Raw genomic sequence first — 27,427 nt, 5'->3', positions numbered from 1 at the left:
AAAGCATCAAATCCTAAACAGTTAAAGCCCCATATTTCTTCCCACATTAATTAAATATCTCACCTTAGCCTGTGCTGCAATTAACACAACAAGCAGAGAAGGCATAGGAGGAGGAGGGGGATAGGCAGAGGATGAAAACTGTTACTCAAATAAGAACACGAATTTAGGCCACATAACAGAGTTTAATATCTTAACGTTTAAAGATAAAAACCAGTGACTAGAACTCAGAAACAATCTCCTCTGTTTTCATTCCCCTGAAGTATTAAAGAGATCGCCCTTGAGGGTATGGATAAGTCTCACTTGCTGTTAAATGCAGAGGACACTATGAGTACTTAGTATTAAAAAATGGAAAAGTACACTTTGCCTAGGACCCAGCAAATGTCAGATCTTACACGTTTGTGGCAAACACAAAATCAAGCAAAAGTCCAATTCATTTCTTCAGTTCCCATTTTATAATAAAAGGAGATGGCAACACTAAATTCTAGGCCAGGAGAAAACAAAGAGCAAGAACAGTATTTAAAATAAAATTTCAAGGGGCACCTGGCTGGCTCAGTCAAAAGATCATGCAACTCATGATCTTGGGGTTGTGAGTTTGAGCCCCATGTGGGGAGCAGAGATTGCTTAAAATAAATAAATAAATAATAAAATAAAATAAAATTTCAAGACAACTCATGGAATGGGAGAAAATTTTGCAAATCTTATCACATCGTAAAAGAATTCCTTCCTGTAACATTCAAAGTATGAATAAACAAGAACTGTTGTGGGAGGTGGAGAGAGATAAAGAAATAACTGGAGTAGGCTTTAACTTAAACAAACAAACAAACTACAATTGTGCAAAAGTATGATATGGGTCTAGTATCCAGAATATATATAGAACTCTTACAACTCAAGAGGACAAAGAATCCAATTCTTCCAATGGACAAAAGATTTGAATAGACATCGCCCAAAGAAGACAGACAAATGGCCAATAAGCACCAAAAAGACACTCCATGTCATTAGTCATTAGGGAAATGCAAATTAAAACCACAATGAGATACCACTTCGTACCTACTAGGATGGCTATAATTTAAAAAACAGATATGCAAAAACCCAAAAAGTAACAAGTCTTGATGAGGACATAGGGAAATTATAACTTTCCTATGCTGCTGGTAGGAATGTAAAATGGTACAGTGGATATGGGAAGGATGGACAGTTTCTCAAAACGATAACATAGAGTTACCGTAAGACAACAGTTCTACTCCTTGGTATATACTCCAGAGAACTGAAAAAAATATGTGCATATGAAAATGTGTACACAGATGTTTATGGCAGCATTACTCATCATGGTCAAAAAAGTGAAAACAATTCCAGTATCCAGATGGATACACAAAATGTGGTTTATCCATTCAATGGAATATTATTATCTTGAAAACATTATGCTAAGTGCAAGAAGCCAAACACAAAAGGCCACATGTTATATGATTCCATGTATATGAAATGTTCAGAACAGGCAAATCCAAAGAGACAGAAAGTAGGTTTGTGTTTGCCTGCCAGGTGCTAGGGAGAGGAGGGGATAGGAAGTGACTGCTAATGGATACAGGCCTTTTCTTTGGGGTATCTGGAGTAGATAGTAGTGTTGGTTATACAACTCTGTACATATATTAAAAACCACTGAATTGTACAGCTTAAAAGGGTAAATGTTATGGTGGGTAAATTGTACCTCAATAAAGCTATTAAAAACATAAGTAAACATAAAATAAAATACCAACCGATTTCTCACATGTGGTTCTCAAATCCTGACGTGGCAAGGTTTAGAGGGCAAAGAAAAGAAAAAGGTTGAGGGATTTTTAAATTAATAAAATGTAAACTAGTCAATTCTCGGTCATTCACATTAGCAGAGCATGGAAAGACATGCATCATCTAAAATAATTACTAACTACTAATTATGTTTGGCTTTAGAATTAACATCTGCATAAATATTTAAATAAAGGAACGACTAACATTCTGGGAAGCCACTTTATTGCCCAAAGAATTTGAAAATGGATTTTGGGACATGTGGAATTCTTAATGGAAAGAGAAATGAGCACTAAATCATTCAGAAAAGTCTTTCCTCACTAAAGAATACCTTCTTTAATGCTGATTAGCTGGCAGACTCCAGCCTTGCTTTCTATGCAGTGACTGAAGCTTGAGCTGCAATTTTTAAAAGTTCATCTGCATTACTTATTAACTATAGAGCTAGTGGTTTCTTTTCCAAATCTGCTGTATTTCTAAAATTTGTCACAAAAAAACAAGAGATCAGACAGTCTTATTTTTGTTAGCTATTGGGCAACATATCCAATTGTAGTTGTATATTTTGTATAAAAGGGGATTGGGGGGTTTTAGCCAACAAATCTCAGCCCCTATAGATGTCAGCCCCAAATTATGGAAGAAATTCCTTTTTTCTCCAGCTGAAGGTTTTTTGCTTTTATTTTTTAAAGTATAGTTGACACATAATGTCACATTAGTTTCAGGTGTACAACACACTGATTTAACAAGTCTGTATGTTATACTGTGCTCACCACAAATGTAGCTACCATCTGTTGCCATATAACGCTACTGCAATACCATTATATCCCCTCTGCTGTACCTTTTATCCCCATGACTTCTCATTCCATAACTGGAAGCTTGTATCTCTCACCCCCTTTACACATTTTGCCTACCTCTCCCCTCTGATAACCATCAGTTTGTTCCCTGTATTTATGGGTCTGTTTCTGTTTTTCATTTATTTATTCATTTGTTTTGTTTTAGATTCTATCTATAAGTGAAATCATATGGTATTTGTCTTTCTCTGTCTCACTTATTTCACTTAGCATAACACCCTCTAGGTCCCTCCATGTTGTTGCAAATGGTAAGATCTCATCTTTTTTATGGCTGAGTAATATTTCACTCTCTCTATATATACCATATCTTCTTCATCCATTCATCTATTGATGGATGGATGGACACTTGGGTTGCTTTATGGAGGAGATTCTTAACTCTTTAACCAATAAAACAAAACTACACAGTAAGGACCCAATTCTCAAAGAGCCAGGATGTTGCCCAGCTTTCTTGTCTTGTCCCCCAATTCAATTCCCTCAAGATGCACACTTTTTACTAGGCACCAACACACTGCCTCTCAGACTAATGCAAAGCATCAGCCCAAGCAGACTGTAGCCTCTAGTACCTTTCTTGGAAAAGCAGCCAAGTAACTGACACTCAGAAGAATCCCTTCCTGGGTGACATTCAAAGTATGAAAAAATAAGAACTGGAAGGAAGGGCAGGGGACAGGACGAAGAAGAGTTAAAGAAATCACTTGAGTAGGTGCTAACTTTGGAAATAAACTACACTTGGGAGTTAAACTTTGAGAGAAGAGTCCAGTATTTATGATTGTCAATAGAGGAACTACCCACCAGTTTTCCACACCTCTCCAGCCCCTCCTAAACCTCTGCTTCTTGTTAAGGTTGTGCTGGAAAGAAAAAGATAAGCTACAAAACATAACAGAGACAATATACATCCTGGCCCCAGTACCATACCTGTTCCCACCATGGAGTATTAGAGCTACCACCACTGAATGGAAGTAGCTATGGAATCCCCCATGTAGCAAAAACCAGAAATCCCAGAATTATTGAAATTAAGGAAAGAGGCTCCAGAAAAGGAAAACCTGCAGATGATATTAGAGGAACAAACTAAAATATCCTCAGTTAAGGAGAAAGAAAAAGGTAGTCAGCTGTCACCCCATCTTGTCTCCATACCATCCATCTACTTTCTTACCTCATTATTCATGTAATGAAGATCAAGAGGCTGCCCAAACACTGTTGTCACCTTGTGTTCCACATCTTCATATCTAACAGGCCGGCTGAATGCTATAATTCTGAAAAGGAATAGGAAGCATCGTTAATTGTATATTTTAAAAGTCAGATTTGGAAAGCTAGGACTTCTGAATATCTTCCTGTTCTTTTAAACATAGGATTCTCTTTTTCTCCTTCATACAGTTTGACTTTCTATTTTTTCTTTTCTTCTCTTACCTACTTTATTTATTTTTTTTACCTTTCTCCTGAGCATCACAAACATTGCTCAGTCCCAATAATTGTTCTACCATTTCAGCTCAGATCTTTCTATAAATGACAGTTTAGTATCCAAGCAGGACACCTGGGGCGCTTGGGTGGCTCAGTCAGTTACATATCCGAATTTGGCTCAGGTCATGATCTCACGGTTCGTGAGTTCGAGCCCTGCATTAGGCTCTCTGCTGTCAGTATGGAGCCTGCTTAGGATCCTCTGTCCCTCTCTCTCTGCCCCTCCTCTGCTTATGCTCTCTGTCTCTCTCAAAAATAAATAAATAAACTTAAAAAAAGAAAAAAGCAGGACATCTGGATTTAAACATTAGGTTCTAAACACTCTTGTTAGGAAGAAAACCTGGAGACTGGAGCAGTGGTCCTGAAAACATGGTCTTAACTCCTAAATGACTCAACTCCAGGACCTGAAAGGTCTTATCCAAGGCTGATGCCAGAGGAATCTCAATGCTGATTATCTTCAGAATTGAGATTTCCTACCTAAGAGTCAAAAGAATTCCCCTTGAGTTGGTTACATGCCTAAGTTTTTTTTAACAAGTGACACATATGATCATATAAGTAGTGTTGATATTGACACTTTTCTAGAGAAACTCATTAGGTCAGTTCAAAAAACAACTTTTTAAAAAACGTTTTATTTATTTTTGAGAGAGAAACAGAGTGCGAGCAGGGCAGGGGCAGAGAGAGAGGGAGTCACAGAATCTGAAGCAGGCTCCAGGCTCCAAGCTGTCAGCACAGAGCCCGATGCAAGGTTCGAACTCACGAACCGTGAGATCATGACCTGAGCCGAAGTCGGACGCTTAACCAACAGAGCCACCCAGGTGCCCCCAAAAAACAATGTCTATAAATACAGAGTAGAGTAAGAACTTGTTCAAAGATGTGTTAAAAGAATCTGTCAATTAAACATCACAGCAAAATTTAAAACTGGGGACAGATTAAACATACAAAATGAATGAAACAGAAGAATGAAATATACAAAAAATTGACAAAATATTGGTAATATCAAATCTGGGTTACAGGTTCAGAAGGGTTCAGTATAACATTCTCTCTACCTTTGTATGCTGCTGGTAGTCAACAATTTTTGATGTACAAAAGCGGCCATATGGGTCCAACCCAATACATTACAACTTAAATACTTAAGATAAAAATAAACAATGAGATAAGTGAAAACAAGAGAATATCAGAAAGTAACTCATATATTCTCTCTCTCCCTCTCTCTATGTGTGTGTGTGTGTGTGTGTGTGTGTGTGTGTGTGTGTGTGTATACACACACACACACACACACACAGAGGAATGCATAGGATTAAAAAATATTGGAGTGGAGAAGGTCTTCCTAAGCATTATATAAAATACAGAAGACAAGGAGGAAGAAGGCAGATTTAACAACAAAAATTTAAACTTCTGATAGCAAAATGATCAGCCCTCAACAAAGTTAAGAAATATCAAACGTGGAAAAATAATCCATGCAAAATCAGTAAGACAAACAACCCAACAGAAACATAGACAAGGATATTATGACAATTCAAAGAGTTATGAATGACTAATAAACACATGAATTTATGCTTAATGTGATGGGGGAAAATATATATCAAAACCACCTTCATCTCTTAGTAGCCTAGACTGGACGAAATATGACTAGTGCTTGATAGAGTAGCAGTATTCAGCCATGGAGCCTCTACAGTTCTTGCCCTCCTCATGCTGAGAAGTGTGTGGTTTTTTTACATCTTCTCTGCTCCTCCAGAGTGGGAAGTGGTATAACCAGAGTAAGAAGCAATAAACCACAGGACAGAGGGATCTAAGCTACTGGATTTTAATGGAATCTGACCAGATAATTTCTTTAATGTTCTTCTGTGCCAGGCTGGCACAAATAAGTAGGCAGCATAAAAGCTTCCATCATCCTAGAACTGTACTATTCAATGTGGTAGCCACTAGCCACATGCAGCTGGTTAAATTCAAATTGATTAAAATTAAATTTTAGGGGTGCCTGGGTGGCGCAGTCGGTTAAGCGTCCAACTTCAGCCAGGTCACGATCTCGCGGTCCGTGAGTTCGAGCCCCGCGTCAGGCTCTGGGCTGATGGCTCAGAGCCTGGAGCCTGTTTCCGATTCTGTGTCTCCCTCTCTCTCTGCCCCTCCCCCGTTCATGCTCTGTCTCTCTCTGTCCCCAAAAAATAAATAAAAACGTGGAAAAAAAAATTAAAAAAAAAAAATTAAATTTTATACTGGTTCCTCAGTCTCACTAGCCACAAGGCAATGTGACCAGTGGTTACTATACTGGACAACAAAGAAAGTTCTTTTGGACAACCTTAATAGCATACTTCTATCAACCAGTCTATCCTTCACACAAAGCCTAACATCCCAGGAAGATAATTTCTCCATAACTTTTCCTTTATCCATCACCACCTTTCATTTTTGGAAATTATATTGAATATATTAGTTCATATCCCACCTGGGAATCCATTCATACTGTAATCCTTGTATTTTTTTTCCCTCAAACCAACTGTGCCAAGGAATGATACTGTGTAATGCTATCTAGATATGGGTTATCTAGATATGGACATTTTCTGGAGACTTTTGAGAGAATGGCTTTCCATTAATTCCTAATAGCAAATCATACCTCCTTCGTCAGCATCTCAGCAACAGGGGCCAGTCTTCCTGAAAAAAATACCAGGAGACCATTCGTATGTCCCTAGCACACCATTAGAAAAGGATCAGGCTCAGATAAATTCTCCTGCATTTTGCCTGGCAACAAGCCATTCAAAACCTCAAAAGCAGCCCCAAAGTCAAGATCAGAAACCAGGACTATCAGCGTTGGTAAGATCGAAGCTGCCGCCATCACCCTGAGTGGTAGGCATTTTTAGCCAATGCTTCAAAGAGGGGACTAACACCTGTGACAACCACTCTCACCAGTGTCCAGACAGGGAAGCTTTCCAAGGGAAGGAGTTTGAATCTACAGTCCTCTTCTGCCCTCCTGGGGCTAAAAGGTAAAAGCGTTAGGAGCCGGATCCCTACCCTTCCAAAGCAAAGGGAAACAGAATGGATACTTAGCATAGGTGAATGGAAAAAGACTATTTCTTCCCTCTTTTCTGTACATTCTAATTCTCTAAGGGCCTACAACATTTAGATATATACTATCCATATTCCCTGCAAAAAGTAAAGAAAGCCCACAATCATATTCTCTATAAAATCCTAAGACATAAAACACATGAAACCAGAGCTGTCTGGCATAGTGCAGCTGCAACTTGGCTTCCCCGTACCAACTTAAAAGTCCTCAATTCCACACATAGTACACAAACAGTGAAATGCAATGGCTCCTGAAAACAGCTCCATAAAAAGAGAATGCACAGTTTTCGAAATCTTGATACCAACACTCTGCTGTTCAGGCTTTGAAAGGCCATTCCTACCTGACCACCTTAAATATTTGTGGTTTCGATCTGGCAGCTTCTCTGAAACTAAACACATACACTTTCTCAGTGTAAGTCTGCTCACTGTAACTACATACCACTTTGGGAACAGGAATTCAGGAGAGCGTAACCACATAATTAGGCTCCAACACAATTGAGCTTTTGATTTTGTATCTACTTCTGAAAACTCTCTGCCAGTCTGAGTTTGGCAATCCTTCCAAAACCCAGTCAAGTCAGAAGTGTGAAAAGCAGCAACAATCAAGTGACAATTCAACTTCTCTGCTACTGGCAGGACACAGGATGAGCCGCTGGTGACAGAAATCAGAAGACTTTCCTCCCTCCAGGCCTGAAACAGCCCTAGAACACACACCGCAGTAGCAGGGCTCTGGCTCCGCAGACCACAGTGTTTCCACCAGGCAACCTCTGACAACCTTGCAGGCTTGTTAACATATCTTTTTAAGGGAGAACAGCAGCCACATATCTGGACTTGTGCTAACAATGTTTGGAGGCACTAATGTCCTCTGGTGGAACTAATCTAAGAGGAAGAGCTTATTCTCATGGGTTTGCTCTTCACATTTCCAAATGCTCAAAGCAAAGGCAAAAGTGGGGTATCAATGAGAGAGACTGGAATAGCAGGAAACATATTGAAAAGCACACTCAGGCACATATGCGCCACATGCGTGCACACACAGGGTCCCAATTATCCCACTACCAGAGTTCTGTATGCTTTTCAAAAGTTATTCCTTAAGTGGCGTCTGGGTGGCTCAGTCTGTTAGCATCCAACTCTTGATTTCAGCTCATGTCATGATCTCATGGTTGTGAGATCAAGCCCCACACTGGGCTCAGCATTGATAGTGTGGAGCCTGCTTGGGATGCTCTGTCTCTCTCTCAAAATAAAGTTTATTTAAAAGTTCTTCCTTAAGGAGCATCTGGCTGGCTCAGTCAGAACATGCGATTCTTGATGTTGGGGTTGTGAGTTCAAGCCCCATGTTGAGTTTAAAAAAAATAAGTTTTTCCTTAAATAACTTTAGAAATTAAGTGGAGTCCTATTTTTCTCCACTGAAAACTTCTATCTTGGTTTCCTACAAAAAACTAAATACTAACAATGGAGGAAAGGACAAAAGGGTTTCATAACATTACTTTCACTTCCCTAACAAGGTAAGATACTGAATATAGACTGAAAAACTCCCTCTTTCTATGTCCTCAAATGATCTGAAATCTTTCACAACTGACAGACTTGATGCAGCTTCCCATGACCCTGACACATTATAAAGAAACTTCCAAGTCACTAACCTGGCACTGATGTGGACAAAGCCAGGGGCCAGGGCCACTCTACTGGGCTGGAAATAGCACCACATCACAGGAGAATCTTGATCCTCTTTTAACTAATTTTTTATTTTTATTTTTTGAGAGAGAGAGAGATAAGAAGAGAGGGGCAGAGGGAAGAGAGAGAGAGAAGAGGAGAGGGCAGAGGGAGGACAGAGAGAGGAGAGGGGCAGAGAGAGAGAGAGAGAGAGAGAATCTTAAACAGGCTCCACACTTAGCATGGAGCCTGACATGGGGCTCAATCCCATAATCCTGGGATCATGACCTGAGTGGAAATCAAGAGTCGGACACTCAACCGACTGAGCCACCCAGACGCCTCCTGATCTCCTTCTGATGCTATCAGGTGGCACAGTGTCAGTGTATCTGGAAGTCATAACTGAGTAGGGCTGGAGTCCTGACTTCCTCCCCTAGCAAAATGGTGGACCCCACAGGAGCAGAATAATAGCAGAAGAGTAAAAACAGTAAAAGCAGTTGAAATGGCTTCCATTCCTAAGACCAAAAATAAAGTTTAATTGGTAAGCCAAGCCAAAAGTAAAAATTGCCCTTTTATGCCAAATCAACCCCATCATCTAGCCAGGGAGCCCACAGGGATCACTCCAGGGAAACAGCTTCCATAAGCTCGATGCTTTCTGTGAACCGCAGCACACGTGAACACAACCACTGATCAGAAGGCAGACTTACCGCCTTTCCCCGTTGTGCTCAAACTTGATTCTGACGTCACTCTGTCAAAGGAATGATAGACAGGTTAGCGGGTTCTCTGGCATGTGTTATCCTGCCATTCCCAGGTAAGCTTCAGGTAGTCCTTTAGCAACCTTAGGCAAACATCCCTGATGGCTCCCGTTACAGCGTCTCTACCTCATACGCATTCCTTTCCAGTGACTTGTAGCCTTTGAGTTCTAACTTCAGGGGCAACAAAGCTCTTAGGACAAGATCTCTAAGTGGCTGCCCAGCTCAGCTGCTATGCTGACATGTCATTTCTAAGTTCCTACACTCTATTTCTACAACTGGCTCTGGATTTTCTCCTACCATATCACCTCCTGGCCAGGACACCTTTCCTTCTTGGCTGATATGACTGAAGAGAAAGAGAAATCTTGGGATGGATACTTCCTAGCTATAAGTCCACAAGCAAGTTACTTATGCTCTATGAATCTTAGTTTTCCATGTGTACAGTGAGGCTAAACATAGCTGATTTGAAGAGCTACGAGAACTAAACAACATAATATACACAAGATACCTCATACATAGTAGACATGCGGTTGCTGCTGTTACAATGGATTTCCATGACCCTTTCAAGACTACCCCTGGTGGCATAAAGCAGGACCCTGGACAAGTTACCTTAGAAGTGTCTCCAGATTTGTCTTAGCTGATTATCATGGGTAGCCTATGGGTACCCTATGGACCTATCTTGTTTCTGTACTACCAGTGACAAGCAAAGGAAATGGTATCTAATATTTGTGCCTAATATTTATTAAATGGATTGAGCGAGAACAGAATTGAGTGTAAACGTCAGAAATAGGAGGAAGTAGAAGCATTAGAATGTTAAGAAACAAATCAAGGAGGAAGAAATACTGTAAAGAGCAAGCGAGTTTAAAATGGCAGGAAAAGGGAAGAGATATTACAGAAGAAAAGAACACGTATAGTGAAAAAATAAAACTAAGCCTGTCAGGATACCAACAAATAACAGAGATGGAGGAAAGGAAGAGTGGACAGTGAGTGAAAAGTATACTGAGAAAGAGAAATTAATAGGCTGTGGCTTGGAAGAAAGAAGAAAGTTTCAGAGTATCTTTAGATGAGAAACACAGAGCAGACAGAGAAGTCGACAGAAACAGGACAGAATGCGAAAGGTGGGGTGGGTACATAAAGAACTTTTTTCCAAGAGATGAGAAAGCTAGAATTCTCTTACAGTCCACTGAACTGGACGAGTGGTTCTAATTTACATCCTAAAAATGACTGAGGATAGGGCACCTGGGTGGCTCAGTTGGCTAAGCCTCTGACTCTTGGTTTCAGTTCAGGTCATCATCTTGCAGTTTGAGACTGAGCCCTGCGTCAGACTCTACACTGACAGTGTGGAGCCTGCTTGGGATTCTCTCTCCCCTGCTCTCTGCCCCTCCCCCACTCATGTCTTTTTCTTGTCCTCAAAAATAAACTTTTTTTTTTTTTTTTTTTTTTTTTTTTAAGGCTGAGGTGGTTCAGTCGGATGAATATCTGACTTTGGCTCAGGTCATGATCTTGTATCCGTGGGTTCAAGCCCCACCTCTGGTTCTGTGCTGACAGCTCAGACAGAGCCTGGAGCCTGCTTCGGATTCAGTGTCTCCCTTCTCTCTGCCCACCCTCCCCCCCCAAACGCCGCTTGCACTCTGTCTCTCTCTTTCAAAAAATAAAATAAAACATTAAAAAAATTAAAAGAAAAAAAGGCTGAGGACCTCAAAGAGCTTTTGTTTGCATAGATTGTATCCACTGATATTTGCCACATTAGAAATTAAAACAAAATTTATATTTATTTTGTTCATTTTAAAACAATTTAAAAAATATTACATGCTAACATAAACACACTGTTATAAAAAAGAATTATATTTTTAGAGTTTAGTGACAGAATACAAATCTCCTTAATGCATGGCTTAATAGGAGACAGCTGGATTCTCATGTCAACTTCTGCTTTTAATCTGTTGTGATAATACGTATCATGCAGCCGCTGGAAAACTCTACTGTACATTCTTAAGAGAATGAGGGTAAAAAGGGCAAGTAACATTTTAGTATTAATATGAAAATAGTTTTGACCTCACGGACCCCCTGAAAAGTTCTTGGGAACTTCCCAGGGATCCCTAGACCACAGCTTGAGAATCATTGAATCAAAATATAATAATGCCATCTTCTATCCCATTACTTTAAAGACAAGGTGGAATTGGGGCTCAAAGAGCTTCATGTCCCTGAAAAGTTCATATACTAAACAGTGGATGGCAAAGCTCCCGCTCTGCTGACCTGCAATGTGACAACTCTTCAAAACACAGCTCTGATCTTGCCCTCTCACTCTTTAATGTAACATGTAGACCACTTCATCCATTAATAGCATATGACAATAGCTAACATTTACTGAACATTTACTATGTATTAAGCCTTGTTCTAAGCCTGTTACATGTATCAATTAAGCAAATCCTCACAACAAATACTATTATTGTCCCTATTTTACAGGAGAAACTGAGTGACAATAAAGTTAAATAAGTTCCTTCAAGGTCACCATGCTTTAAAGAAAGAGCCAGGATTCAAACCCTGGAAGCCCAGCTCTTAACCATCATGCTTTGCCACAACTTAAGTGTCACACAGGCAAAGGAGGTTTATTTTGGGGCGCCTGGGTGGCTCAGTTGGTTAAGCGTCCGGCTTCGGCTCAGGTCATGATCTCACGGTTCATGAGTTCGAGCCCCGCTTCGGGCTCTGTGCCGACAGCCCAGAGCCTGGAGCCTGCTTCGGATTCTGTTTCTCTCTCTCTCTCTGCTCCTCCCCTGCTATCGCTCTGTCTCTCTCTCTTTCTCAAACATAAATAAACATTAAAAAATAAAAATAAAAAAGGAGGTTTATTTTACTCACAGACGCAGAGCTTCAATGGGACCTTACTTCTTGGAACTCATGGAGGAGATGGGAGTAATAATGAAGTCAGAACCAGGACACTGGGGTGCCAATCATGCAGCAAGCTATGGGGCCTGGGGAGCCAGTAGGGGATGCTTTGGCTGAGGTTGTGAGTAGATGGGGATGGAGGAAGTAGAATGGAAAAGCACCGTGCCCCATCTGGTCTGCACTCCAGGTGAGTGTGAGCGTGTGTGTGTGTGTGTGCGCGCGCCCACGTGCAGGCATGTGCAAGCAGAAAGGTGGGGCAGTGCTGCAGAGAAAGTTACTGTGTGGATTTGAGGTTTACACAGGTGACAGCAGTTGCCTGTCCTCTTTTTCTCCTTCCCTGGAATGCTGAGCAGTTAGCTTGGCAAGGGCCCTCCACAGCATAGTGCCCCGACATGCTGCTGCACACGGACGTGCCACCTCCAGCTGCCTACACTCTCTGGTCCCACAGCTGGCTTGGGAGTACCCGAGTGCTCACCGAAGTCTGAAAACCTGTCTGCCCCTGCAAGGGGGCTACCAGAGCCTTTCACCTGCTGCTGCTCACAGTCCAGCACACCGTGGTGTAGCTTGCACTGTTAGTATTTTCTATTAACAGATTCTGTTTCTAGAACAGCTTTAGAGTTTCAGAAAAATTGAGCAAACAGATCCCACATACCTTTCCTCCCACCAAACAGTTTCATTTATTATTAACATCATACATTACTATAGTACATTTGTTTTTATTACAATTAATTAACCAATATTGATGTGTTAACTAAAGCCCCTTAGGATTTATTTCTCTCTGTTGATTTAAAATAAAATTGTATTCTTTTGTTGCTTTTCATCTCATTTTTTATAGCAATAAAAAACATATAGCAATAGCTCTTATTCATAAACTGGGACATTATACTTCGATGTACTTACAAAGGAATCCCCTCTGTCCCTTTGTGGGACTGAAGGAATGAATTTATCTAATGACGACCATAATCCAAGCACTATTTCGTGTGAATTCAGTTAGAAAGGGAATTTAAACTTTTGCCTTAAACCACAAATCACTCCTACTCAAGACCAACCAAGCCTGTGATTAGTAAGCAGTGTAAACAAAGATGCTTAGGGCTCTGAATCCCTTCTTTGATGTGGTGACAGCCTTTCTAGGGCAGGATGCTGGCATGTACCACATGGTGTGTCCACATCTGCCAAGTTCCTAAATCCAAGTTCCCCCTGTCAGGCTGACCAGAATAAGCCATGGATAAGAAAAGTTCAGATAAAGATAAATATATTCAATTCCTCCTGCCAACCATTCTCCTTGCTTCTCTGAGACATTTCACACTGGTGGCCAAGTTCTCTTTCACGAGGTTCTCTCCTCCCCTGCCTTCTGTGACTCTATCCCAGCCCAGGGAACCTGCCACCACTCTAACCACTTCTGCTTCTTTGCTGGTTCCTCTTCCTCATGCCTTCTCCCACCCCTCCCCCCACATGTTGATGTTTGGACTTTTGGCCTCTGGATTTCTCCTGCTTTCCTCACATCCTCTCTTCAGTAAGAATAAAAAATGGGCAACTTGAGGGGCACCTGGGTGGCTCAGTTGGTTAAGTGTCCAACTCTTGATCTTGCGAGGCTCAGGTCATGATCTCATGATTTGTTGAGATCAAGCCCTGCTTCAAGCTCTGTGCCAACAACGTGGAGCCTGTTTGGGATTCTGTCTCCTGTCTCTCTGCCCCTCTCCTGCTCATGCTGGCACACACATGCTCCCTCCCTCCCCCACCCTCTCTCAAAATAAATAAACTTAAAAATTTTTAATAATAAAAAAATAGGCAACTTGTAAATAGAAAATTTCCAAATCTCTATGACCAGCCCCAATCTCTCAAGCAAAACTTCCTCTGTCTGCCATGTATTTGAGGCAGATATGTTGTTCTTAAAAATGTGACAGCAAAGTCAAACCATCTGGCTTCAAACCCTGGCTCTACAACCTCCTAGCTCTATGACCTTGAATTTGACTAACCTATCTGTAACTCAGTTTCCTCATCTGTCAAGTGCGAATAGTAACGATATTTATCTCATGGAGTTATCAGAAGAATTAAATGAAATAATTAGGTAAAGACATGAGAATGGTACCTGGCACATAGTAAGTGCTCAATAAATGAAAACACAGGTCCCATTAGCCTTTAGCCAAAATTCTTGGGGCGAAAAGGGTTTCAGAATGCGTTTTTTTAGCTTAGAGAGGAAGTATGGTACCTGTCATATATATTATGTGACGCCTCCCCCCAGGGAGGGTCTCTGGGGCAGCACTTCCACGGCACAGGCAGAACATGAACAGGTATTCCCCCACGCACCTCTGTCCTGCTTAGCCTCTCTTGAAGTTAGTTTGGGACTTTATCACTAGTTCTGACCAAGAGCTGGGAACATAACTGAGTTCTACACTCTCTTCTTTGGTGGCCACATGTTCCAGGTCAGTGGGGCCACCCTCGATCAGGGTTCTGACTGTGGGGAACACTGTCCTTCCCTTCCCCACACTGGGCATATTGTGTTAAGTCACCTAAGACTTAGGGTTTTTCTGTTAACACAGTACAAGCTAGTTTTTGTAGTGAAAAGTGTGAATACTCACAATAAGTGGAATAAAGAAAGACTATAAACAGCCCTACGTCCACTCAAACCAGGTTTTGCTGCCAAATGAGTCTGCCACAAATTTACCAAAAAAAAAAAAAAAAAAAAAGTCTTTCAGTTTCCAGTACCCTTCGGATTTCAGAAACGCAGATAAAGGATTGTGGACCTGCAAAAACACACATACACACATGCATACAATCTGAATTTTTTTTTTTTTTTACTATGATCTCAAACTCAACCTCACTACATGTATGTTTGCACCAACCAGCCTCCTAAACTAGTCTCCTTTCTCATCAATGCCATTTCTAACATTGGTACCACTGCCCTCTTGGCTGAAGACAAACCTCTGAGTTCCACTTGATTCTTTCCTTCCTCTCCCCTCCAATCCTCCCTTCAAAGGCCTCTGGGACAGAACCCCACTTCCCATTCTCTCTGTCATCACTCTCACTGAGACCCTTTCCCCTTACTCCTGGATTCGTAAAGCGGCCTCTGCACTTCGGAGCTCCCGCTGCCAACACAGTCTACATCCCTCTACGGTTTCAGTCATCTTAACCACCACTTTCACCATGTCCCTTCCTTGTTCAAAAAGTAATCAGTGACACCCCTGATCTATACAAGAAAGTCTAAATCCTCAGCTGTCATTCAAAGTCCTCTGGGATTTAAGCTCACTCAGTTTACCTAGCCATCTCACACTGTCCTCAGCAGGACTGCTCTCTCCGGCCCAAACAATGCCCACTCTATTTCCTGAAATAAGCCAGGTTCGTTCTTTGCCCTAAGCCTTTAGCCTTTCAGTTGCCTGACTCGGAGTGCCACCCTTCCTCCTGTCCACCTAGCTAAACATTCACACATTCCTTCACAGCCTAGTTAAGTGCTACCCCCTCCAGAAATGACTCTGTAACTCCTTCGGCTCAAGCTCACCTTACACTTTCGTGGCACTCACTATCTGTATCATATATTTAGGCATAGTTGCATCCTACCTCAGTTTCTTTTTTTTAATGTAGTTTTCATTTCCCAATAAGACTGTATGGCTCCCAGGGTACAGGGAACATAACACATTTCTTTGTATATCTAAGAGGCTTGACTACAGGCACATGTTGAACTGAAGGGAGAGGTGCCATCCCTGCTAAGAAAAGAAGTTCCAGTATAAAAATTCAGGTCTAGGCAAGTTCAAGTCGCCTGCCCACCACAGCCAATCTCAGGAAGATAGTGTAGGCCTCCTGGCTGAACTACAGATTTGGGAACTCAGCAGGGACAATAGGAGTAATCAACAATGATGCCAAACTGAAGTAGAAATAACCTTCTCAAAGTCTAAACTCAACAACTGAACATGCAACCCAAGAAAGCTCCCAGGAATCCCTGTACAAATCTGGGTTTATTAAACAAATGTTTGTGAACTAACTGGATTTGACAAAGGTTTCAGCTAGCCATTGTTCAGAGTGCACTCTGATTCTGTAGCTCTCCTTTTCCCTGTATTTGCTATGTATCTTTAATGGCTCCCATATTTTTGGCACTAGAGTCCTTATTTTGCCAAAGATAAAAAATGAAAAGAAAAAAAAAAAGGACAACAAAAATAATTTTGTGTGGGTCTGGAAAGTCCTAAGGGCAACGGAAGAGATGACTGTAAAGCAACCTTCTCTGCCCTAGTTCTTTCTATATGCCCAGTCCTTGCACTGTGTCTGGCATGCAGGAGCAGCTCAGTGAGCATCTGAATGAATCAATGATTGAATGGTATATTGCTTAGCTATTGCTGCCTAATAAACCACTGCTACACACACACGCACACACGCACAAATATAAATATATATATGCATATATATATATATATATATATATATATATAAAATATAAATAAAGCAGCCTTCTTACAAAATAAAGTATCAGGCTTATATATTGCTTTACGTTTCATTTTCAAACTAGCCAGACAATCTTATCAACAACCTCTGAAAGAGAATGGAAGTCCTGAAGAGCCAGGTCTGTCACAGTAAAAGCAAAAGACAGTCTGCTCAATCACTGGCCATACTGGAGGAACAGCCCCCAGAATTTTCCTCCTTTAGAACTGATAGCCAAGAGTCCTGTCCTGCTAGTGCCTGAAATGAGGAAAGCAACTTTTCCATTCTGAAGCACCCACTAGTGAACACCTGCAAAGTCAGACCCAGAGCCTGGATGCTATTCAAGCCTCTACTTACCAGTTATTGGTAAGACTTGAGAGAAACAGGAATTAAGGATTCTATTTCTTCCTCCCCTGGGATTTTAAGAAATTAGGCTAGCTTCAGCAATTTCCAAAGAACTATCTGATAGACAGGAATAACAATCCAATAAAGGTAGAAAACCTTAACCTTTTCAGTTCCATGACAGTATGCAGAATTCTGATTAGAGGCTTTCACTAGAACTCATACCTGCAGTGCCAGAACATAACAGAGTGATGTAATCACTACCACTTTACATCTGTACATCTGTTTTACGATGTACAAAATGCTTTACATTCTGCCTGTGACCTTACAACAACTTTAAGAGGTAGACACAACGGGTATAATTTCAGATGGAAAAACTGAGGTTTAGAAAGATGATTAGACTTATATACAGTAAAATTACTGTGACCAGGAGTCAGAAGATCTGGGTTTGCTTCCTGGCTCTACCAAATACCTTTGCGTAAGCACTCTGCAAACTTTTAAGCATCATACACATGCTTACAGTTGTTAGTGCTATCAACTGTTGTTGTTGAAAGCACTCGGTAAACTGTAAAATCCTAGGTTAATGGATTATTAACAACTCCAAGACTTCTAGGCCAGTACTCTTTTCAGTACACTAAGCTGTCAGCTTCACAGAGAAATTGCACCTATTGATAAAGCACTGTGAGCTGATGACTGCTAAAGGGGTGTTGCTCATCACCACCTGCAAAACTGTCCGTAGGCCCCAACCACACACTGGGATGGGCCACACATCTAAGATTGTTCGGCCAGCTCTAACAAGGCTGTAGGCTTCCAGGGATCTAACGTACAAGAGGAAGAATGCAGAGAACCCAGATCCTACCTCCTAGCAAAGAGTTCATAGTTGAGCACCTCATTGCCCATGTTCGTCCAAAGCTGCTCAGAACGCTTAGTTGTTGCCAAAAGCATTCTCTTTTTCAATTAGTTACCTAGCTTGCTCACTCAGGCAAGAGGATGCCTGAAGTCCTGCTAAGCAGAGATATTAAATTAGGTTTTCCAATTCTTCCAGGCCTCAGCTCCGCAGCAATTGTCAATCCATAGCTCCTCTGGCTTTCCTTTGCTGTGTCCAGCTTGAGCCCCGTAAGGCTCTGCTAATCTTAGCGCTGCCCTGTGGCCAGCACTGCGCTTCTCATGCTGCAGTAAGTGCCCTTTGCCTCTGTCAGCGCCATCCCCTGCCTGAAAAAGCAACCTTTCTAACCAAACACTTGGTTACTTTCAACTGGTACTCTGCAATTTGAATCTTTAGCCCTATTTGACATTTCCTAGCTCAATTTGGCATCTCTTAGCCATTTAAATTAGGTTTTGATCTTTCATTCTTCTCTGCTAAGTATGGACTTTCTGGCAGAGGAACTGGTAATGGAGAATACAGTTTAATCCTATCCCAAGCCTAAGCAAACAACAACAATAATAACAAATAGGGATTCAGTCTGTAAAGTCCTACGTTAACAGATTATTAACACTGGCAGACTCCTAGGCCAGGTTCTTTTCATTACACTAAACTATAAACACATCTCCCTCCAAAGGTTTCCTCCACTTTCATCTCACCCCATCCTTCCTAGAAATATATTCACTGAGACTTTCTCCCCCTTTCGCCTTTTGGATTTTGCTGAAGAATACCTCCCCTGGTCAGAAGCTGAACATCTGCTACAATTCCCAGGAGAGGCCATTCTACAACCTTGACTTTATTAAGGGGGAAAAATGATCTTGACATTTTCATTGCCCTTCTGTCTGATATTAGCATACAACTTTGAGCTTCCATTTCTAAACAGTCATGTCAGTTCCACAGCTTCACTACCCCCCAGTCCCCATGCCTCTGGAATAGAATCTTAGATAGGATTCTCATTAATGAGCTTATCACAATGTATAGAAACACATGACCTGTGTGGAAGAATGAATGTACACCAATGAATTGCTAAACACCTCCAAGCATGCACTTAATTTCTTGCCCAGCAAACCAACAGTCTCTTATAGTATATAAAGTTGTACTGTCCAAGACAGTAGCCACTAGCCACATATGGCTATTTAAATTTAAATTAATTAAAATTAAATAAAATCTGGGGTGCCTGGGTGGCTAAGTCGGTTAAGCGTCCGACTTCGGCTCAGGTCATGATCTCACAGTTTGCGGGTCCGAGCCCCATGTCAGGCTCTGTGCTGACAGCTCAGAGCCTGGAGCCTGCTTTGGATTCTGTGTCTCCCTCTCTCTCTGCCCCTCCCCTGTTCATGCTCTGTCTCTTTCTCTCTCAAAAATAAATAAACATTAAAAAAAAATTTTTTTTTAATTAAATAAAACCTAAAATTGACTTCCTCAGTTGATCAATAGCTATGTGTGGCTAGTGGCTATCACATTGGACAGCACAGATACAGAACACTTCTATCATCACATGAAGTATACTGGACAGCACTGAGAGACACTGCTTATGAATAATACTATTCTGCAAATTGGTGGCTAAAAGCACAGAATACAGGTTATAAGTAACCAGTGCTCCCTACAAATCCACTAAAATGACTTGTCTGGGAAATGAACTCCACACTCTTCCAGCACTTGGATCAGATTTGAAAGCACATTTTAGCTTTAATGAGTAATGTGGTTCCTTCCCAAAAATTTCTTTTTCTTACAGCCCCTGCACATGAGCTTGTTGTTACTGTGGGGCTGTTCAGAAGGGCTGAGCTCCTACTGCTGCTGTGTTTTTTCTTTAAAAACAAAAAAACTGAGGTTAATAATGTGTATCCTCCATGAAACAGAAAAAGTATGATGATATTCAAGTAAATTGTGGGTCCTTAGAGCCACTACCTCTTGTTAAGGTTACTTCTTAACCAGCAGTCAATCCTTTTCACAGCCTTCTCCCTTCATAACCACTAACTTTATTCCAATAACACAGCAGCAGGCACAGTAAAGATCAGGACTTTTCTTATAATAGTTTTTAGGCTCTAAGCAGAGGATCTCTAGGGGCACCTGGGTGGCTTAGTCGGTTGAGTGTCCGACTTCAGCTCAGGTCATGATCTCACGGTTCCTGGTTTGAGCCCCAAAACAGGCTCTGCACTGACAGCTCAGAGCCTAGAGCCTACTTTGGATTCTGTGTCTCCCCCTCTCTCTCTCTGCCCCTCCCCTGCTTGTGTACACTCATGCACTCTCTCCCCAGAATAAATAAATAAACATAAAAAAAAAAAGAAGAAGGAAAAAAGGAAGGATCTCTAAAAGGTAACTCCCTTCAAGGAATGATCAGAGGCCATGCCACCCTCCTCTTCCCGGCCTGGTCCATTTAGGCCTTCCAACTCAAGAAAGCTTCCCCTTTTCACCTAACTGATATCCACACTATCAGCCCCATTTGGAGAAAGATCAGCTGACTGGAGCAGCACACTCCACATAGGAAGACAGGAAGGAAAGTGAGGTCATTAGGCTCAAGCCTGGGGGAGGGGACTCACTTCTGGTAAAATGCTCCTTCCAAAAGCAGCTTTGAATAGCAAAGAGTTACCACAAGGCAGAACCCACACAATTAGACAGAATAATGTATGAAAATAGTAAAAGAATGGGCCCTATTCCCCCAGTTCTGTAAGGTAGCCATAAAAACAAACCAGCCTTCTAAGCTAATCCTTCTGTTATATCATGAAACAAAAGGATGCAGGGTCCCCAGTTTTCCTAAAGGCAGGAAATACTCTGGGAGACTATATCTAGCAAGACCTTAGACAGAAAAAGTTCTAGGGCCTTACTTTTTCTCTAGGAACCAAGGATTCTTCTGAAGAATTGGTAAATGAGGTGCAAATGAGGAAAGAGAAGGAAGGTTAGCTGATAAGGAAGTGAACCACAAAGGAGAATGGCATGTACAAATTTTCACCAAATACACGAAATATGCCATATGATATAGCACTAGATAACCCACTAGGGAGGAAAGCTCCCCATCATTCACTCCTCTCTGAAGGCCAAAGTACCCAGGAAACAGGGAGTTTGTAAATGACACTAGAGATGGGAAAAAGATTCTCAACAGTGCACAGGTTTAAATGTTAATAAAAATAGTAACTATTTTCCTAAAGAAGCACACAACTCTCAGTAGAGTAGACACTCTCAACTACCTAAGTTACTATAAGGGGAAACAAGTGTAAACAAAAATAATAAAATCACTCATTGTTACCTTTAGAATATATTATGTGACATCTTATTAAGTAAATTTCCCTTCCTGATTATATTTTACATATGCTAAAACTAAAATTAACTAATTTTTCCTGAGTATACACTGTAAGGTAGCTAAAAAACCTCCTGAGAGATTATGAATCTGGATTAAACATCTGCCAATAATCAGTAAAGGAAGAGTTACATGAATACTGTCCCCATAATACATGAAGGAATTATTCTTATTCTCCACAGATACAACACTATACACAAGGTCAGATGCACAAGGCTTTGGGGATCCAGATCAGGACCCACACCTGGCTGGTATATACCACTCACCATTTACTAAACTCTGAAAGAAAGGGGCCAAAAGCATTCTAACCTGGTATTAGAGTATCCTTGGCTTCTCAAATATTGCCCATTTGAAAACCCCTTCCCAGCAACTGTAGGTGGGTCTGCCATGGCCACACACACCTGCCTATTTGGGTGACCCGTGTCTTTGCTCTTCATGGTCTCATATCCAGGCACCCGGTGACGTCGGCTCATCTGGAGGGCCACCAGATCCTTCATGATTGAGTTCAATGCCTCCTGTTCGTCTGCAATGAAAGAGAGCACATGGGCTAAGATACTTTAAAATGGACCACAGGTAAGTGCTGAATCACCAAATTGTACACCTGAAAGTAGTATTACACTGTATGGTAACTAATTGGAATTTAAATAAAAACTTAAAAATAAAATACAGACCAGCAAATTAGTACTAAAAATTGTAAGTTCTGCCCAGGTAAAACGACAGATCCTATAACTATAATCACATGCATTTGATGTCTCTGAAAAGTAGATAACTGAGGTCAGACTCTGGCAATTTGAATTTTAATGGATTCTTAACATATCTCCAATCAGATTTCTGGCAGCAATATTTACCAATTCACTGGCGGCAAGGGAGTTGCTCAGACAGGGCAATTCTTCCAGTGCCAGAGAAACTCAATCAGGAAAAACAAATGAAAAGTTGGAGTGAACAACAACCAGCACAGTGTAGTAGGGTACTGAGTGAAAAGATGAATTCATGGAGAGCTGATTATGGGACAGAGTCACACACAGACTTATTCTTAAAGCATCCCAGGTAGAAAAGCACATTAAAAAAAATTTTTTTTAAGTTTATTTTGAGAGAGAGAGAGAGCAGGAGAGGGGAGAGGGGGGAGAGAGAATCCTAAATAGGCTCTGCACTGTTTGCACAGAGCCAGATGTGGGGCTCAAACTCATGAACCATGAGATCTTGACCTGAGCTGAAACTAAGAGTCTGACTGAGGCACCCAGTTGCCCCTAGAAGAACACACTTTATTTATTTATGTATTTATGTATTTGTGTATTTATTTATTTATTTATTATTATTTTAAGATTTATTTATTTTGGCGGGGGGGGGGGGGGGGAGAGTGCATGAGCAAGCAGGGGAGGGCAGAAAGAGGAGACACAGAATCCGAAGCAGGCTCCAGGCTCTGAGCTGTCAGCACAGAGCCTGATGTGGCTCTTGAACTCACAAACCATGAGATCAAAACCTGAGCTGAAGTCTCAGATGCTTAACCTACTGAGCCACCCAGGTGCCCCTAGAAAAGCACATTTTAAAAGGTACCAAACAAGGACCTCAAGGTAGCTGCTTTGAACAGAAGTTGTTTTACATGCCTAGCCTTTGAGCAGCCCCCCTCCCAACTCTTTACAAGTTTATAGGCCTTCTGCTTCCCACAGGGAAGTGAAAAGGCAGTTCTATTGTTTTTCTTCCCTAACTGACCAAGCAATGCATTGTCTCTGCCTTACTGGCATTACTTTTAATCCCCTTTTCTTGAAATAGCAGAGTACTGGAATTCTCATGCATTGAAGACAAGTGGCCAAAACCCAGAACTCAAACCAGCCCAATTCCACGTTTTGCAAAATTCTCCCAGGTCTTTCAAGACATCCTTGTCTACCCAAATAGCATTTGGGAGTTGAAAATAAATCTGTTGATCTGGAAAGGAACATGACAGATGAGTTGTTACACTTGTTTTGGTGACGACTGAGTCACTTGAGGACCAGAAGCATAGCTTAAAAGAAGCAAGTACAAAAGACTCCACCCATAGAGCACCTATCTTTTGTCTTTCATCATCATGCCTTGGAAATATTCTAATACCTTGTGGAAAGGAAAGAACAGCCTGAAGTATAAGAAGTAAATCTGTGCTATTTGCCTCTCTTCTTTCTAGATCAAATCTGCTCAGGTACCCTACATGCCCTCTGAGAAGGTGCAGGAAAGGAAGGAGAAAGGTGCCCATTGGGGAGGTTTCTGACTGCTCATAAAAGTAAAATTAGACTTAAAAATGTGCAGGAAAAACATGAGTAGAGTAGCTTCCTATCTAATTCCATTTCAAAATATATACCAAAGTATGTTTGAGAGGTGATGTAGAACCAAAAGGATAAATAAATGGGATAATGAGTAAAAAGAAAGTGGGTACCTACAAAAAGACATTTGTCAAAATTAAAACACATACATCCCATCAATTATTTTATATTTCCTAGTGATTTTCCTATAGGCTCCTTAAAGAAAGAGACTTGCATATTTTGTTTTTTTAACTTCCCAACAAAAGTTTAAAAATTAGAGCATAACATCTAAGCTAGGAAGATTGGCTTATATATACAATATACATAAGCTTATATATTATGTATATTTAATATGTGTATACGATGTTTGGACCAACTGTAACAGTAAATTGGGATCACTATAAGGAGGATCATGACTAGGTATGTGTTTTCTGAGGCACATCCAGTGAGTGATATTCCTAACAGCAGAATACACGGAGTTTTCGTTATCAAGATAACCACTCTGAGAACTGGTAATTTCTGTTGTTGTCTAAACTCAGATACTGAACTGAGATGGATGTGAGTACACACAGAGACGCATGCTTTTTAAGTCAAATCCACAACAAGCAGGACTACAGAAAGCGTTTCTAATTCTGTGTAAGATGATGCTATTATAAGAGCTGGTTTATCAGGTTGACAAATTCTGTTTCCAGGAAGCTAACCAGTTCCTGGCATTACTTCATGGATAAACTTGTTTGGTAGTTCCAGCGCTGAGAACACATTTGAGGAATGGTTTGGCACTATCTCCTGAAACCCGGGATAACTGACACAAATGACACAGGGTAATAGAATCTGATTTTGTGTCAAAGTCGAAAACATTGCTAGAGGCAGACAGGTTCTTAAACTGATACTTCAAACTGAGGACGTGGATAAAGACAGGAAGTAAATCAAGTGGCTCTTTTAGGCATTTCTTCCTGGATTGAGATTTTAACTTAATTATTAACCCTCCAGTATGGTATTTCTTAAAAATAAAAACAATCAAACAAAAATTTTAAAAACAAATAGCAGCTTTCTTAGCGTTCAGCAGTCATTTATATGTAGTCAGAAAGACCTGGATTTAAGGAGGCTTTGAACAAATCACTATTCTCCCTAAACCTCAATTTCCTCATCTATAAAATGGAGATAAATAAATATATCATATCACAGAGCTGCTGTGAGAGTTAAAAGAAAAACGAACTTACAAATTATTCCCTCGTGGTACCTAACACTTAGTAATGCTAAAAAAATGTTGGCTATTATTTTCAATGGAGAAAGGTCAATGGGAAAAGACTGGACACTACTTAATCTATCCTAATGTTTAATTTTATTCCTGAATTTTTATTAGTCATTACCAATAACCATTTACTGAGTACTAATATGTGTTATACATTAGATAGTTTTGAAAGATACTTCAAGCTGTTCAAACTCTAGGAGTAAATGGATGAATGACACCGAAATACAAGGTTACACAAGTAAAGCAAGTGATTTAGACAATATACAAACTAGAGCACATAAATACATCCGTGTAAAAAAATTCTTTACAGTGTGATTAGCAAGAGGTTTCATAGATGATTTTATATAACTATTAATAGAATAAGGATTCTTTCAGAAAAGCAAGCTTTTCCAGCTATGTAGGAGAGATTAGAAAAATTAACTTAAGAAAGGACCTAAAAGCAAGTGAGGGGCTGAGGGGAAGAAAACTGGGTCAGGGATTGAAGCTCAATGAATATTAATCCTTAGTGAGTAGAGTAGGAAGAAGGTATGCTGGCAAAGATTTTAAGAGGTCTGGAAAAATACAAGAGTGACACCACAGCAAGTCAGGACCAAAGAAAGACAGTAGCAGGCACAGACCAGGCAGGTCCAATACAGTGATGGAGGCAGAAACAAAATTTTAAAGGGAATCAAGAAGTTGGAGATTAAAAGGAAGTTGGAAGTAGTGGAAATCAACAATTCATTTGTGAACTTTACACATGAACAACTTGAGGCTGGGGTAATAGTGTGCTATCACCTTGAAAAGATTTCCTGAGGATGGAGGTGGTTTGACACACTTAAAAGCTACCAGGAAGAAGCACAGAGGAAGAAGTTAATTCTAGAGATTAAGAGGTTATGACTATGGAGGCAAGTATTCATAGCAAATAAAAAGAAGGGATCTATGAAACTAGGATTAGAGTTCAGGCTTGAAAAGTGGAAGCTCTTAAGCAGTCTTAAGCGGACGGCTATCCATAATTATCCAGCAGCATGTACTTCTTCTCTGGATACCCCGACCTATGGTATGGGGGCTGCCAGGCAGCATATTCCTCTTTCCTTAGCTCCAGCAGGAAGTCAATCTTCCAGAATGAACTATTACTTCTTTCTAAAAGCAGGGTCTTGGGGCGTCTGGGTGGCTCAGTCGGTTAAGCATCCGACTTTTGATTTCGACTCAGGTCATGATGTCACAGTTTGTGAGTTTGAGCCCATCAGGCTCTGTGCTGACAGTGTAAAGTCTGTTTGGGGTTCTCTCTCTCTCTCTCTCTCTCTCTCTCTCTCTCTCTCTCATTCTCTCCCCCTGCCCCCCGCCAGTCCCCTGCTTGCACGCTCTCTCACTCTCAAAATAAATAAACATTATTTTAAAATAAAACATAAAATAAATAAATAGAAGCAGGGTCTTGGGCACCTGGGTGGCTCAGTTAGTTGAGCATCTGACTCTTGATTTCGGTTCAGGTCATGATCCCACAGTTCATGGGATGAAGCTCCGCATCGGGCTCTGCACTGACAGTGCAGAGATTGCTTGGGATTCTCTCATTCAAAATAAATACATAAACATTTAAGTAAATAAAATAAAAGCAGGGTCTTAAGGCACTCCTGTTTATGAATCCCCTTGGCTAAAACCCCAGAAAAGTTTCCAGTAGCACCATGTCCTTCAGTAAACATTGTTGTCCTGTATAACATCTGTTTACTATGTCAGACACCTCTTTCCATATATACAAATCCCTACAGTAATGTTTTAATTGTTGTGTTCACTTAACTAACAATGTTATTTCTTCATGTGGCCAACTCTTTACCCAGTTCTCCCAGATCATCTGTGTATACTGCTCACCCAGGAGATGCTGTCTTCAGAATGTCTTTGTCAGATTTTACTATCTTACTCTTCGTGACATTTCTCACACTCCCACTGCCTCCACCTTGTCAATACCTGGGCAAACATCATTTTATAGAAGTATAAGCAAAAAGGTCTGAGCCTCAATTCATAAGAAACTTTTTTCCTTCATGGATATGGTTGAACCTTTGCTAGATCTCAAAGTCAAATCCTAGTGTTTATTTTTCTGTTTCTGGGATATCCCATAACAGCCCTTCAAAAATAACTAATGGGGGGGGGGGCACATGGGTGGCTCAATTGGTTTTGTCCAACTCTCGATTTCAGCTCAGGTTTTGATCTCAGGGTCGTGAGTTCAAGCCCTGTGTTGGGCTCCACACTGGACACAGAGCCCACTTTAAAAAACAAATTTTTTTTTTAAAGTAACTGATGATCCAAAATTTAAAAATACATATTACAAAGTAAGCCATTGCTTCCTCATAAGAATCAACATATCACCACTATATTTTATTTTAATGTTTAATGAAATTAACCCAAAGGTCTGGAGACTATAGGATTATGTATGTTTATCCCAAAACTACAGAATTGAGGTCTCCTTCCTATGAATCTTTACACAGTTTTGACAAAGTACCTACAACAACTCCTTGCACTTATTTGTTTACATGTTTCTGGTTCACCTTACCTAACTGTAACTTCTTAAGGA

The 27,427-nt window shown here is 40.7% G+C and overlaps 1 protein-coding gene across 2 annotated transcripts in view; it reads right to left on the bottom strand.

Annotated features, from left to right (window-relative positions):
* Positions 1-27,427, bottom strand: part of MAP3K3 (mitogen-activated protein kinase kinase kinase 3) — a 60,400-nt gene that overhangs the window by 28,795 nt on the left and 4,178 nt on the right. The window contains exons 2-4 of one of the 2 annotated variants that reach the window (XM_086687690.1): positions 21,765-21,886; positions 9,473-9,513; positions 3,769-3,868 (exon numbers count right to left, since the gene is read on the bottom strand). In XM_086687690.1, the coding sequence (XP_086543816.1) occupies positions 3,769-3,868; positions 9,473-9,513; positions 21,765-21,886 (263 nt within the window). Of the gene's footprint in view, positions 1-1,748; positions 1,987-3,768; positions 3,869-9,472; positions 9,514-21,764; positions 21,887-27,427 lie in introns of those variants that run through there. The other variant, XM_025927485.2, reaches the window with a different exon arrangement.

The sequence above is a fragment of the Puma concolor genome, chromosome E1, assembly GCF_028749965.1.
Source record: "Puma concolor isolate L17-30 chromosome E1, mPumCon1.1.hap2, whole genome shotgun sequence".
Taxonomy (NCBI): Eukaryota; Metazoa; Chordata; class Mammalia; order Carnivora; family Felidae; genus Puma; species Puma concolor.
This window is presented reverse-complemented; position numbering and strand designations above follow the sequence as displayed.